General features: G+C 48.1%; 1 protein-coding gene across 2 annotated transcripts in view; it reads left to right on the forward strand.

The window, feature by feature from the left end:
• The window catches only part of PNPLA7 (patatin like domain 7, lysophospholipase), a 169466-nt gene that overhangs the window by 21395 nt on the left and 133915 nt on the right, over nucleotides 1-14156 (forward strand). For both annotated transcript variants that reach the window (XM_088459190.1, XM_088459191.1), the window contains 4 exons: nucleotides 3156-3238; nucleotides 7137-7225; nucleotides 9013-9153; nucleotides 12658-12817. In XM_088459190.1, coding sequence (XP_088315316.1) covers nucleotides 3156-3238; nucleotides 7137-7225; nucleotides 9013-9153; nucleotides 12658-12817 — 473 coding nt within the window. The remainder of the gene's footprint in view (nucleotides 1-3155; nucleotides 3239-7136; nucleotides 7226-9012; nucleotides 9154-12657; nucleotides 12818-14156) is intronic.

Consider the following 14156-nt stretch of genomic DNA (forward strand, 5'->3'; position numbering starts at 1 on the left):
AGTGTGGCAGATCCACCTTAAATAAATAAGAGGTTTCTGAGAGCAGACTGCCACCCTATAGAGCTAGGACTGTGAGGCCTGCAAATGTCCCATGCTCCTCTCATCCCAGCAGGCCAAGATTTTGGACTTACATTAGGGGAGGGGCATTGACAACAGCGGTTGTCAGTTAGGCAATGGGACGTGTGTAAGTTTCTTCTGGATTAGGCAAATGATATCCTAGGTATCTAAGTCACCGGATGTTATTGTTCATATTGAAACCTTTACTCATTGTCTGCTTTGGGTGCAGCGCTCTTTAACAGAACCTCATTTGACAGCGGTCTTGTTCTATGGGATTATCCCGACGTGGCGCTAAGCTCACAGCACGTCTGATGTGATGTGGCCGGCTTCAGCCTGCTGCTACACTCAGCGGGTGTCAGGCCTGGGGCCTTGCTGAGCAAACTGAAAGTCCTGTACCGGAGGAGATATAGCTGCTCATTGTGGTTCCAGCAGCCTCCCTGCTCGAGGCCTCTCTAAGTCATTAGACGCTTGTGCAATGAGAAGAAAGGTTGCAGTGATTGTGTCTTGGCATGGAGAGGGCATTTCTGCATCCCCCTCCCTCCCTGACAGTGTGTTTGATTAGCTGGGAGCAGTTAATAAGTTATTGTATCACAAGTACACTTTGTGGCCGCAGACGGGATCTTTCAGACGTGACGCAGACCACAGACTGCTGTTGGCTTGCCCCACTGTAACGTGGTTAATAGTCTCTGTGTGTTTATTAGTATAAAAAAAATCCATTCAGCTAGTAAATAATTGATAAATAAAATCATTATAATATAGAGAAAATGGGCCATACCTGTAGCTCCCCCTCCTCTGTAATAATATGTAGCGGAATGTCCTATAATACGAACATTGGGGCTCATGCTGCGTTTGAACTAATTTTACATCCAAATTCGTAGACTTCACTTTAATTTGTTTGAAATATATGTTAAAAAAAAAAAAAACAGGTCTAACTTTCCCTCCTGTAGGATGATAAATCTATCCCGGCGCTTCTAGCACTAAGTAGAGTTGATATTATATTGTCCTTTATTTATATGGAGCCACAAGGGTCATCAACAGGAGCAGTATGAACCGAACAAGACAAAATAAACGTACAGGACAGAACGTTGCAGGATATAGACTAGGTTTATGAACATTGCTGCATTAGCGGTCATAGGCCCTGATTCAGAGCCGGACGCTCTGAAAGAGCGCTCACTCTGAATCAGGGCGTTTTTTTGTTTTTTTTTAGAACGGCCTCCTGGCCGCTCGCCTAGCTGTGGGTGACCACCCACAGCTATAGCGAGCGGCCAGATTGATGGTCGCGATGGTCTTGCGACAAGACCCTTGTGGTAGGGTCTCGTGGCCGCAAGCCCCAGAGAGATTTCGGCTCTAACAGAACCGGAATCTCTCCACTGACATCACTCGTGATGTCAGTGGGGCGCCCCCAAACGGCAGGCGTTGTCATGGGAATGCCTCCGTTTGGCCGGCCACGCCCCCGGCCCGCCCACCAAAGGGGGCGAGCTGTCACTCAACATCGACAGCTCGCCCCCTTTGTTTCGAGACGGAGTGTCCGTCGCTGTCCGGGTCTCGCGCATGCGCACTGGGCCACCATCGACCCAGTTGCGAGCGCTCAGCGCTTGCGACCGGATCTGAATCAGGCCCATAGTACCCACACAAGCAGCAGGCAGCCGAACTCAAAGGTTTGGTGCCGTTGTAGGCAGTGGGATGGAGATGATGGTCTTGGTGAGGGAGGGAAAAGGGAGTTGACCATGTGCTGTTCTGCATCTTTTTATGAAATTACACAAACATGCCACTCCTGTGCTCAGTTCGGAGCTCCCCTACCCCTTCCCACCCCTTCGGCCGATAGTCTTTCCTTTTGTATGCATAAATGTGATGGACGTTGTGAATCAAAAACCAACTCTGTCACAAGATTTATGCCGCGTACATACTTGCCGATATTTTGAACGATAACGATGTCGTCATCGTTCAATCATTCACACTATCGGCCAGTGTGTATTCTAAAAACGACCAACGATGCACGATCCCGCTGGTCGTTTATGATATGCCCAGGTGCTGTACAAGTAGCCCAATCTGGGGATATCGTGAGCGATGCCCTCCCCCCCCCCTCCCCCACGTCTTCCGTCACTTGCCAATGCCGGCACCCCCGCCATGCCCGCCGATGACTATATCGCTGCATGCCCACATCGTGTAGTGTGTATGCGGCTTTAAGCCCCATGCACACGGAACGATCTGTACCACCAACAACTTGAAAGATATCTTTCAGCGAAGTCATCCTGCCGCATCTCTGACCAGGCAAAGTTGACGATATCATGCAAGTTGGCCAGCATGCACGGACGATCATAGATATCGTTATCGTTCATGCGGGAAAGTGCATCGTTGGTCATTCACTGCATACAAAATGAGCGATATATCGTTGAATGTTATCGTTTTTATCGTTCATAGATATCGTATCGTGTGTACGCACCTAAATGATTTTCAAGATTTTTTTTTTTGTTGTTTTTAACTCACTACATTTTTTATTGAAAAGAGGGTAATACAGATCACGCAGAATCATTATACAAATAATTAGCTACTGTTAACAGGTATAAGGAAGAACTAGGGGAGAAGGGAAGGGAAAATAATACTAGGGAGGAGGGAGGAGCGCAGGAACCCATGAAGCCTCGTCCCGCTCTAGTCAGTAAGAAAGGGTTTAATATCCACTCACAGATTTCCAGACTCCGGGGTCTAGTTACTAAGCAGTGTTAGGAGACAGAGTGAAAAGTGATAAGAAAGTGATAAGGTGCCAGCCAATCAGCTCCTAACTGTCATTTTTCAAACTCAGCCTGTGAGATGACAGTTGGGAGCTGATTGGCTGGCACCTTATCACTTTCTTATCACTTTTCACTCTGTCTCCTAACACTGCTTAGTAACTAGACCCCTCAATTTGTAATTTGCCTCAATCAGGAGTTAGTGATGTTTTTTTTTTTTATCCCATTTTTGATACTGTAAAGAGTTGTTTCAAGTTGACCTACTGTATTATCCTTTTAGTAATTGTTCCTGTGATCTCGTGGTATGTACAGCGCAGGCGCTTGGTTCTGCGCAGCCCGCGACTGACGCCTCTCTTGCCTTTCTCATTACAGAGCAGCATCAGGCAGAGGTACCGCGCTACCGATTCCGCAAGAGGGACAAAGTGATGTTTTATGGCCGTAAGATTATGAGAAAGGTAAGGAGAAGATTATTATTATAAAGAGACTTTACAAACGTGGCGTTTCCGTGGCCGTATCAAGGGACGAGGCCGTAGATCAAGCGCTTGTCGCCGCCTGGTAATTAGAGCACATCGATGCCTACAGACTTGTTCACACCAAAGCTTTAAGCATCAACACATCGAGCATTGAAGGAGAACCCGTCACGTTCCTTGTCTACGCAATGGGGGAACAGGTTTACGCCGTCAGGATGCAGTTTGTATAAGTTCGTGACTTTGTTACGAGTGAAGATGGGACAAAAAAAATAAGGAAAATTGTCATTTGTAGACGGCCGGTGCCAAACCAGCGCTATCCAGTCAGAAGGTCTACAGTAACCATGGCGGCACACAATGTCGATACGGCTCAAACTGTCGACAGGCACTATGTCGGCATCCTGAGTGTGTCAACAATGTTCACATTGTCGCCATGTGAAATATCGACATGCTGATGATGCCGCCCGTTAGGGTTAGGCGCTGCCAGGAGCGGTAGACTGCCGGGGGAAGAAGGTTAGGGTTAGGCACTAGGGGGAGGGTTAAGGATAAGGGGTCTAATACCCCCGGGACGTCGCTGCGGAGACATCGCATCCTCACATGAACACCGGGACCTGGAAGAAGACGCTAGAGTCTCCGCAGCCACCGGGAGAAGGGAAGTCACCACTAGACCACCAGGGACGGTGTGCCAACAGTTCATCATGTAGACATATCATACAAGTAGACATAATGAATGTCGACATAATTTTCGACCAGTCATAGCCAACCCAAACCAGTTACAGAGCCCCATATGTACCATGTGGCTCTTCTTGCTGTAGTGACTGGTAGAATGTACAATGAAGATGGGTGGTAGAACTGCGCTCTCGTTGACCAGGGGGTGGTGTGTTGTGGTTTCGGGGTGCTGCACCTTTGTGCCGAAACGCGTTGGAGACCCTCACATCAAACCCGACACCAATCCAGGCTGACCTCCACTAAAGATCCCCATCCCCACCAGGGACCACCAGTGCAGAAAGCTCTCAGTCCACCCGCCTGCTGGTCCGCACCGCTCACACCTCCAGTGACCGTCTCCACCCCGGACCAGCCTCTCTCCCCCCATGCTCCCAGGCGTGCTCAGCAACTCACTCCTGGCCAGGGTTGTCTCCACCGTCGATCCCCATTTCCACGAGGGACCGTCCGTGATGAGAGCACCCCGCACATCCGGCCGCAAGTCCGCCCAGCCAACATCGCGAGTGACCAGCTCTATCCCGGTCACACTTTCCACATCCCCCCTCCTCCCTGGCTTTTTTTGAATCAGTATCCCGGGCAGACCACACCCCAGGTGTGGTCCCAGCACACATGCTGCAACTCAGCCTCCCAGCGGCTCACCCATCCACACCTCTGGCTCCGCAGCACCAGCGGCACGACCAAGAGCCAACTTCAGCTGCATACTCCGGTCGCTGACCTCCGCAGACCAATAAGAACAGCCGTGCACCTGCAGCACACCAGCAACACGCTGATCCAGCTCACCAACAAACCTGCAGCTTCCAACCTATCTGCAACGGCCGCAACGTCGACCTACATCACCATAACAAAAAACCTACCAGTAGGTAAGTACTGCCAAGACTCACACCAACACGCGGGACGCCGCACAGGTGTTCCAACCCACTCTGCAAATCCCCCCACCCCCCGAGACTTCCTAGACTGTCGACCATAGGTCCAGCAGGGGTGACGTGCAAGGTCACTGAACCGCACGGGAAGGAGCCCCCTGAAAGGGTCCACCTACCTCCCCAGTCTCATCACCACTCATCACTGAACCCCACCCACCTGCCCGGGATCTCAACAGAGCAGCATTGTGACTACTCAATAAAAGATTTTGCCCCAAATTACTGTGTCTCGCTGGCCTCATTTTGATCCTATTTCATTCCCCTTTTCACATTACTCCAAACTAAACTCCATTCCCAATCACACCCTCCTCACTCCCAAAACATCACCACCACCAGAAGAAACATTCTAATTAACACCACTCACAAACACACACAAGTCATCACCAGTACTAGCAGGAAGAGCGCACCTTACCCCCCCCTACCCCCAGAATGTACAATGAGGCAATGCCATGTGAGGGTGGGTGAGGGTTGGGCATTTAGTTATTAATGCTTTGGATGCTTTTTCTTGTCACGGTGATGAATGGAGGAGACGGCCCGGGAGATAGCGGCGCGCCCTCAAGTGCTGCTGGGAAGTTGCACAATTATGCCACGTTTATTATTGTGCTATTGACCTGCACACTTTGGATTACATGGATATGAAGATTGCTATATATTTTTTTTAATTGGATAAATCAGACTGCGATATTGTTATCATGAAATACGGGGATTCTGTGATTATATGAGCAATGCATTCATCTCTGGAAATATATATACACTTTGCAAAGGAGCTGTATCTTATTGTTTTACTCCTAATAAAAGCATAGATGTACTGCATCCTTTGCTACGTAGCAACCAAACTAAAAGGATCTAGAGAAGGTCATATTATTCTTCCATGTTCATATCTATAAACTGAAACAGTAAGAGCACTCAAACGTCCCCCATGCAATTCTCCTACGTTGTCACCAGGTGGCGCTGCTAATCACTGGCATTGCCTCTTGGCGTATCATGTACTATTCCCCGAACAAACATGCACGTGTATTTACCAATAAGAACGTAAGCAGGTGGCATGTTTATTTTTACAGGCTGTGAACACCCTTTGGATAATTCCCTGTTATTAAAGTAGTAAATTCTGCGTTGATCCCTTATTCACTGTTAAAAAAATAAAATAAAATCCAGAGACATTTGCACTGTAGGTATGTGTAGTCTGTTAGCTCTTCTGGCAAGGTGGTCCTCATCAATTCTGCAATAGTTTTGCGTTTTCAGAGTGTAGAGCAGCAGAACATAGACTGTGGAATGATGATTGGCATATGTGTACAGCAGGAGCCGCACATCTGTCAGTCACATGACCGATCTAGTCTGCGCTGCCGCTGTGTGTAATGCAGAGAAGACCTGGAGAAGGGAGCAGGAATCAGCGGGGTCTCTGTTCTTCTTCTCTGCGCCTCCTGGTGACCGTATGAATCCTGTAGGAGGGGAAGCTGCAGGCGTTCTGCACTTAATGAGGCTAAAAGCTTTTTAATGCTACGGTTGGACTGAGTGTTAGAAATAAGTACTCCATATAGACACACAGAACTTAAAGGGCCATTAAACCAAGGGGAAAAAAAATATGTACATAAAAGAAAAAACCAAAAAAACCAAAACCTGCTCAATCTGTTGAATATAACACTATCTTAGATCCCGTCATACAATCCGATAAGTTCATGTACATAACATAATGTATGAGGCTCACGTTACTTTGATTTGATTGATTCTTAGGTCAATGTATTATACTGTGTTTTGTAGTTTATTTATTTTATAAATCGGGTTATATTTTAGGTTGAGTTGTGCTTTAATTCCCAGGCCCTGTGTTCGGTACCTCCCGTCATTTACAGTTTGTGATATGTAACAGTCACTGGGGTGTAGGAGAGATTAATCCGGGATTTGTAGTGCACAATTCTACCAAAATATAGGGGAGATGTATCAAAGCTTCTCCCTATGATTTTATAGAATGTACAGTACTAGGTAAATGATAGCTATAAGATGATTGGTCGCTATTGGGCCACAAGTGACCTATCCTGTCACATGCCAGAAACTCTTTTTCTATAATGTCGGCAGTAAAGTTTGCAAGTTCGTGACTTAATCGTTGACACATGTGAAATGCGCATGGACTAGGGATGAAATATGATGAGATTACATTGGTGAATCCAACAGTCTGGGGCTGTACAGGAATCTCTTCTGATTGGTCAGTTTTACCCGCAGGGTGCTAACGCCGGTACTCTGTGCCCCTGCAGGTCACTACTCTGCCAAACACTTTAGTTGGGAACACGGTTTCAAGACCCAGATCGAGAAAAAAAGTGCGAGTCCTGACGTTGGCTAAAAGGTGAGCCGTAATATCCCTATAACAAAGAGCTTGTCGTTACCCGCAACATGCCTCGTGAAAACGTTCCCGGCGTGCAATATTACGATGTCAAATCATGTGTTTCCTGCAGGCGGGGACACTGGGAGGGGGACTCAGGACCTCATTCAGAGTCGGTCATTGCGGCCGCACGGTCGTAAGGGAAAAGGGGCCAGATATGCAAATGAAGCGCTCGCAAGTTGCGTCGTTAAGATGGGATCGTTAGCTGGACGAGCGAGGGGAGGATACGGCCGTAAGACTAAAAACACGCCCCCTTCTCGTTCGCATTACACGTCATCTCCGGGCATATAAGGATTAATCGAGACCATCGGGAACCATCGGAGCTGGTCGTAGAGCTTAAGGTTGACCATACCCTCTCTTAAGCACTACGATCAAGTCAGTGTAAAAACCTCCCATGTCACGTGTGCCATGACGCTACTTAGTTAATTATGCACTCCCATAAAACGCCGTTTGCATAGTCAGGCACGCCTGCGTTCGGATCTCCACTCCCCTGTTACCACCCACAAACGCCTCATCCTGTCACTCAATCTAACGACCTGGCCAAGTTGAAGGAGAGAGACATTTCTGATCGCAATAGCTAGTTTGCGCACGCGCATTGCGAATTTTGCGCATGCGCAGTTTTGCGAACATCGGTGGCGTATGACCGTGCGGCCGCAACGACCGACTCTGAATGAGGTCCTCAGAGTGGGCAGGGCAAAGAACTAATGCCAGGGGTCAGTAATGGGGGAGAGAGGTGATAACTGCGGGAGGATGAGCAGAGGGATCATGATTTAATGTTGGATAACGCAGTAAGGTTTGGGGGGGTAGGCAGAATGGTAGGGACGGGAATTAGATGGTTGTGTCAGTAATATGTCCAGGGAATTTAAATGACCTCTCATTTTAGAAGCCTTGTGGACTGAATATGAATTCTAAAGCTGTATACACACACAACGATTTTGTTACCAACGATTTTATGAACGATTTTCTGTCAGATTATAGGTGCATACACACACAACGATTTTTTGAACGATTATCGATAACGATATCGTTTATCGTTGAAAAAAATCGTTCACTTTCTGAGTAAAACGATGAACGATTATCGTTCATGCGCGTTCACGGTTGTAGTTTGTAGTTCAGTCAGACTGACCAACTGAACGATTTTCATTAAGGGAATATGCAAAAATCGTTTGTAGTTCAAAAAAATTGTTCATTACACTTTAAAAAATCTGACAGATAATCTGACATAAAATCGTTCCTAAAATCGTTGTGTGTGTATGCGGCTTAACTGTCAGATTTTTTTAAAGTGTAATGAACGATTTTGTTTTTTAAACTACAAATGATTTTTGCATATTCCCTTAATGAAAATCGTTGAGTTGGTCAGTCTGACTGAACTACAAACGTGAACGCGCATGAACGATAATCGTTCATCGTTTTAACTCAGAAAGTGAAAGATTTTTTGAACGATATCGTTATCGATAGTCATTAAAAAAAATCATTGTGTGAGTGCTATAAATCATTAAGTTTCTTGTAATTCTTCCATAGTACCATAGTAATGAATCTCTAAAACTGCAGCGGCTGTATTTTTGGTCATATTTATTTTTTTCTGTGTAAAATATGTACATTTTTTTTGTGTGTGTGTGTTTTGACCCCTTCAGAAAACGTCCCTAGTCCCCGGTCGCTGTAGTGGCGACACGGAGTCCAAGATGCAGACTGGAAAAAAAAAACTGGGTTTGAGTGTCGCTAACTTTTTTCCCTCCCTCATTCTGTCTCAGAATACTCCGGTTTAAGAAGGAATACCCCACCCTACAGAAGAAGGAGCCGCCCCCCTCCCTCCTAGAGGCCGATCTCACGGAGTTCGATGTGAAAAATTCTCACTTACCATCAGAAGTTCTTTACATGTTAAAAAACGTGCGGTGAGTGCCGATGCCGCGCCCTGCCAGACCGCGAGGCCGATCCGCCAACTACTAATGTATTGACTTGTATTCCCAACATGACCCAGATCAGCGTATGGTGACGATAATGTGTCGGTAACTTTGGATCACAGTTCAGTGATTGAAATGACTCCCAAGTCACCATCTAATAATTATTTTTAAGTCTGCAAATGGCCACCCATGTTAGAGATGTCACTAGAATGCGCCTTCTCCTAGCTGGCAGCATAGTGAGTCCAATGTATTCAACCCCCCCTCCCCACCACACACTGTCTTCAGAAGATACCACCACAAGTACCTCTGCAGCTGGCCAATCACAGGACTGTTATGATATTCAGCACTGCCAACACCTCTTGTGTCGAGAGCACTGATTGGTTGGCTGCAGGATGAGCCTTTTGCAGAGGTGCCAGGAAGTTATCTCGGCAATGGCAGAGGTTCTGGGTATTTCCTGTCACCTCTCCCCACGTTCTGCTGGTTTGAAGGTAGATGTTGTACAGATGAATTGTTAGCATTTCCTTTCAAGGGGTTCCCCCACCACAAATTACTAGGTTGCCCCCAGGAGTTAATGCAGTTTTAGGCATTTAGGGTGGGATGTACTAAGGTTGCGGTGACCATTCCGCCAGTCACCGCAACCTTACTAATCGCATATTTACTAACATATGCGATTAGTATCACAAAGGGCAGCTCTTGTGATAATAGCTACCCTTTGCGAAGCAGCCGATGCCTGGTGACGGGGTCTTTGTGGGACCCTGCCCCCTCTGTGCCCTGGGAGCTTCCTGCTGGTGACCTGTGCAGGAAGCCCCGGGCTCATCCTCCTCCCTGCACCCGGAAGAAGATTAGGAGGAGGCGGAGGACCCAGGAGGAGTGCGGGCCGACGACCATGGACAGCAGGTGAGTGGGGACCAGCGCTGGGCGACGGCGAGGCAGCGGCGAAGCGTCGGGTATGGGGTCCGGGAGGAAGCCCCTAGACTTCTATAGGGTAACGCCAGGTTTTTCTGGTGTTACCCTCCGCGCCAAAAAAAGGGTGGGCGGGGCTTAGCACATATGGAAATTCGGTAAAAACCCTGAAAACTGGTTTTTTTACCGCATTTTACCTTTAGTACATCCCGCCCTTAGTCACAAGAAGCTGATGGAACACATTCAATTACTGGGACCCAGGCAGAAGACCTGCACTAATAAAACATTAAGCTCTGTGCAGCTGAAAGTGCTTTCTGGGCTCCGGTGGACCCACCACTAAGGCAGGTTCAGGGGAATGCATCCTCAGCTGGGAACAGACCTGTGAAGCCAGACACCAATCAGGCCAGTCAGTATCCAGGCTAAGGGGACACCAATCAGGCCAGTCAGTATCCAGGCTAAGGGCTGGGCAGACACCAATCGGGGCCAGTCAGTATCCAGGCTGAGGGCTGGGCAGACACCAATCAGGCCAGGCAGTATCCAGGCTAAGGGCTGGGCAGACACCAATCAGGGCCAGTCAGTATCCAGGCTGAGGGCTGGGCAGACACCAATCAGGCCAGTCAGTATCCAGGCTAAGGGCTGGTCAGACACCAAACAGGGCCAGTCAGTATCCAGGCTGAGGGCTGGGCAGACACCAATCAGGGCCAGTCAGTATCCAGGCTGAGGGCTGGGCAGACACCAATCAGGCCAGTCAGTATCCAGGCTAAGGGCTGGGCAGACACCAATCAGGGCCAGTCAGTATCCAGGCTAAGGGCTGGGCAGACACCAATCAGGGCCAGTCAGTATCCAGGCTAAGGGCTGGGCAGACACCAACTGGTTTTTTACCGCATTTTACCTTTAGTACATCCCGCCCTTAGTCACAAGAAGCTGATGGAACACATTCAATTACTGGGACCCAGGCAGAAGACCTGCACTAATAAAACATTAAGCTCTGTGCAGCTGAAAGTGCTTTCTGGGCTCCGGTGGACCCACCACTAAGGCAGGTTCAGGGGAATGCATCCTCAGCTGGGAACAGACCTGTGAAGCCAGACACCAATCAGGCCAGTCAGTATCCAGGCTAAGGGGACACCAATCAGGCCAGTCAGTATCCAGGCTAAGGGCTGGGCAGACACCAATCGGGGCCAGTCAGTATCCAGGCTGAGGGCTGGGCAGACACCAATCAGGCCAGGCAGTATCCAGGCTAAGGGCTGGGCAGACACCAATCAGGGCCAGTCAGTATCCAGGCTGAGGGCTGGGCAGACACCAATCAGGCCAGTCAGTATCCAGGCTAAGGGCTGGTCAGACACCAAACAGGGCCAGTCAGTATCCAGGCTGAGGGCTGGGCAGACACCAATCAGGGCCAGTCAGTATCCAGGCTGAGGGCTGGGCAGACACCAATCAGGCCAGTCAGTATCCAGGCTAAGGGCTGGGCAGACACCAATCAGGGCCAGTCAGTATCCAGGCTAAGGGCTGGGCAGACACCAATCAGGGCCAGTCAGTATCCAGGCTAAGGGCTGGGCAGACACCAATCAGGGCCAGTCAGTATCCAGGCTAAGGGCTGGGCAGACACCAATCAGGGCCAGTCAGTATCCAGGCTAAGGGCTGGGCAGACACATAAATGCAATGATTAAGTCTAGATCAGGACAGGCAGCAAAACGTCAGTGTTTACATTCAGGCATCGCTTGCGGCAGGCACACAACCGCAATGGCCCCTTGTTGTGCAGACTTCCTGCTTGTAAGTATCCCTGGAAACGGCGCGGCTTGGCGGAGAGGCAAGGCTTGCCTGCTATGTATCGCAGTAATCTGATTGGACACCCACAGCACATCGTAATAGGAGGGGGCTTGACGGCTGTCCAGTAATAAGCAACAGGATTATATTGTGTTCCCAATATCCAATTTTCAGACCGCTTACCTGCGCTTCTATGGGATCTGCAGCTGTCTTACTGTGACCCCCCCCCCCCCCCCACCTAAGTGTTATACAGTATGTGGGGGGATGGAAGGGCGTCTGGACTGAGCATGTTCTCCAGAGGGAGAGAACCCCCTTTTTTAAACTGTTACTCTAATGGGGTGTAGCTGTAGGAAATCTTCAGCATGAACTTACTCCAGCCCCAGAATCATATTTTGTAACTATAAGCCCCAGCCTATGTATAATACACTTTCTGGCAAAATGTATATGATCCTTCCCTGCAGACTTTCTCCATCTTCAGGGGCTGAATGTATGTTTATACTCGAAGTCTCGCCCCCAGTGCCTCGTCACCATCCCTTGGTCACTGGGTTTGGGCAGCTTGGTCACACAGGCTGTTGAGGGCGCAGAGGGTAAATCTGCGGGAACTTTAAATACTAGATACATTATCTGGTAGAGTGCATCCTGCAAACTGGAGATAAAGTTGTATTTGCAAAACAGTCTCTTGGGGGCTATTTTGTTTGGCTGTCACCTCCGCTTTAAGGATACTATTATATGTTGCACAATATTTATATTTATAAATGTTTTCGCCTTAAGCCAGATCACCTGGCACCAATACATGATGACCAGTGTCCTCTCTCTCCTCCCCTCCAGGGTCCTGGGTCACTTTGAGAAACCTTTGTTCCTGGAGCTGTGTAAGCACATGGTGTTCCTGCAGCTGCACGAAGGGGAATACATCTTCCGCCCAGGCCAGATGGATAACAGCATCTACGTGGTGCAGGACGGGATGCTGGAAGTGTGCATACAGGAGAGTGTAAGGGCCACCGTGTGTTTCCTATTCCCTGTATTAGGACGCTGCTGCTTTGTCAGGTTTCCCAATGCTTCTGCCGTTATCCCAGTTGCCGGTCACCTGACTGCATTTCCGCTATCGCGGGCTGCTCTATCCCCGCCAGTGGCCGGGTGACTAAGGAGTATAGCGCACGCATGTCGTGACAAAACAAAGTGCTGCTGTGACTTCAGATATCCCAGGGAGGTCCTCAGATTTTGGGCCTTATTCAATTAGCGGCGAAAACAGCCATTTTTTTTTTCGCCATAGGCGAAAACGTACGTTTTTCACCTAAAAAAAAAAAAGGCGATATTTTCGCCAAAAACCGGAGATAAGTTTTCTCAATCCCAGACCAGGCGAAAAAAAAAAAAAAAAAAAGCAAAATCCCTACTTTTGGCTAAAAATGTGGTGATTTCTTTCAGAACCCTTTGGACACCCCCCAACCCTAATAATAAATTATCCCAAAAAAATTTTGTAAGTTGCGCACTTTGGCGAAAAGCGGCCGGGCAATTTTGGGGCGAAAAAAATAAACGTTGAAAATGATACAAAGCAATTTTTTTTTTGTCAGGAAATTACTGTTCCACGTAAATTAAGGGTACATTAAAATGGGTGCAAGTATATATTCGTGTTGTAAAAACGCATTATTAAAAACCGCCTGCTGCGACCGCGTGCGATGTTTAAAACACTTCACACATGCATTCCGCCCCGCGAAAAATCTGACCCAATACATTAAAACCGTTTTCAACGTTTTTTGGGGGGTTTTTTACCAAAAATTTACCAATCGTTTTTGCCAAAGTGCGCAACTTACGAAATTTTTTGGGGATAATTTATTATTAGGGCGGGGGGGGGTGTCCAAAGGGTTCTGAAAGAAATCACCACAATTTTAGCCAAAAATAGGGATATTGCATTTTTTTTTTTCGTCTGGTCTGGGATGGAGAAAACTTATCTCCAGCTTTTGGCGAAAATATCACCGTTTTTTGGCGAAAAACGTCCGTTTTCACCAATGGCGAAAAAAACGTCAGTTTTCGCCGCTAATTGAATACGGACCATAGTGACAACCCGCAGAGTCTCTGTCCCTGATTTGTCTTGGCGGCAGTTACCGTATAAATCCTCACCCTTGTATAAGAGCGGAAGCCGCAGACAGTAAGCCTGATTCATTGGGGCCCGCTATTGCAGCCATGACGGTGTCTGTATATGCTATTGCCCACAGGCTGCGGCAATAATCCACCAGTGTGCGCATGAAGACGCACCATTGGTCAAATCGGTAATACAATCAGAGATGGCACCAGCCCTGTGGCCAGTGCAATTTCTCCGTCTGAACATGTGC

This window comes from Taudactylus pleione, unplaced genomic scaffold, assembly GCF_031769625.1.
Source record: "Taudactylus pleione unplaced genomic scaffold, aTauple2 ptg000897l, whole genome shotgun sequence".
NCBI lineage: Eukaryota > Metazoa > Chordata > Amphibia > Anura > Myobatrachidae > Taudactylus > Taudactylus pleione.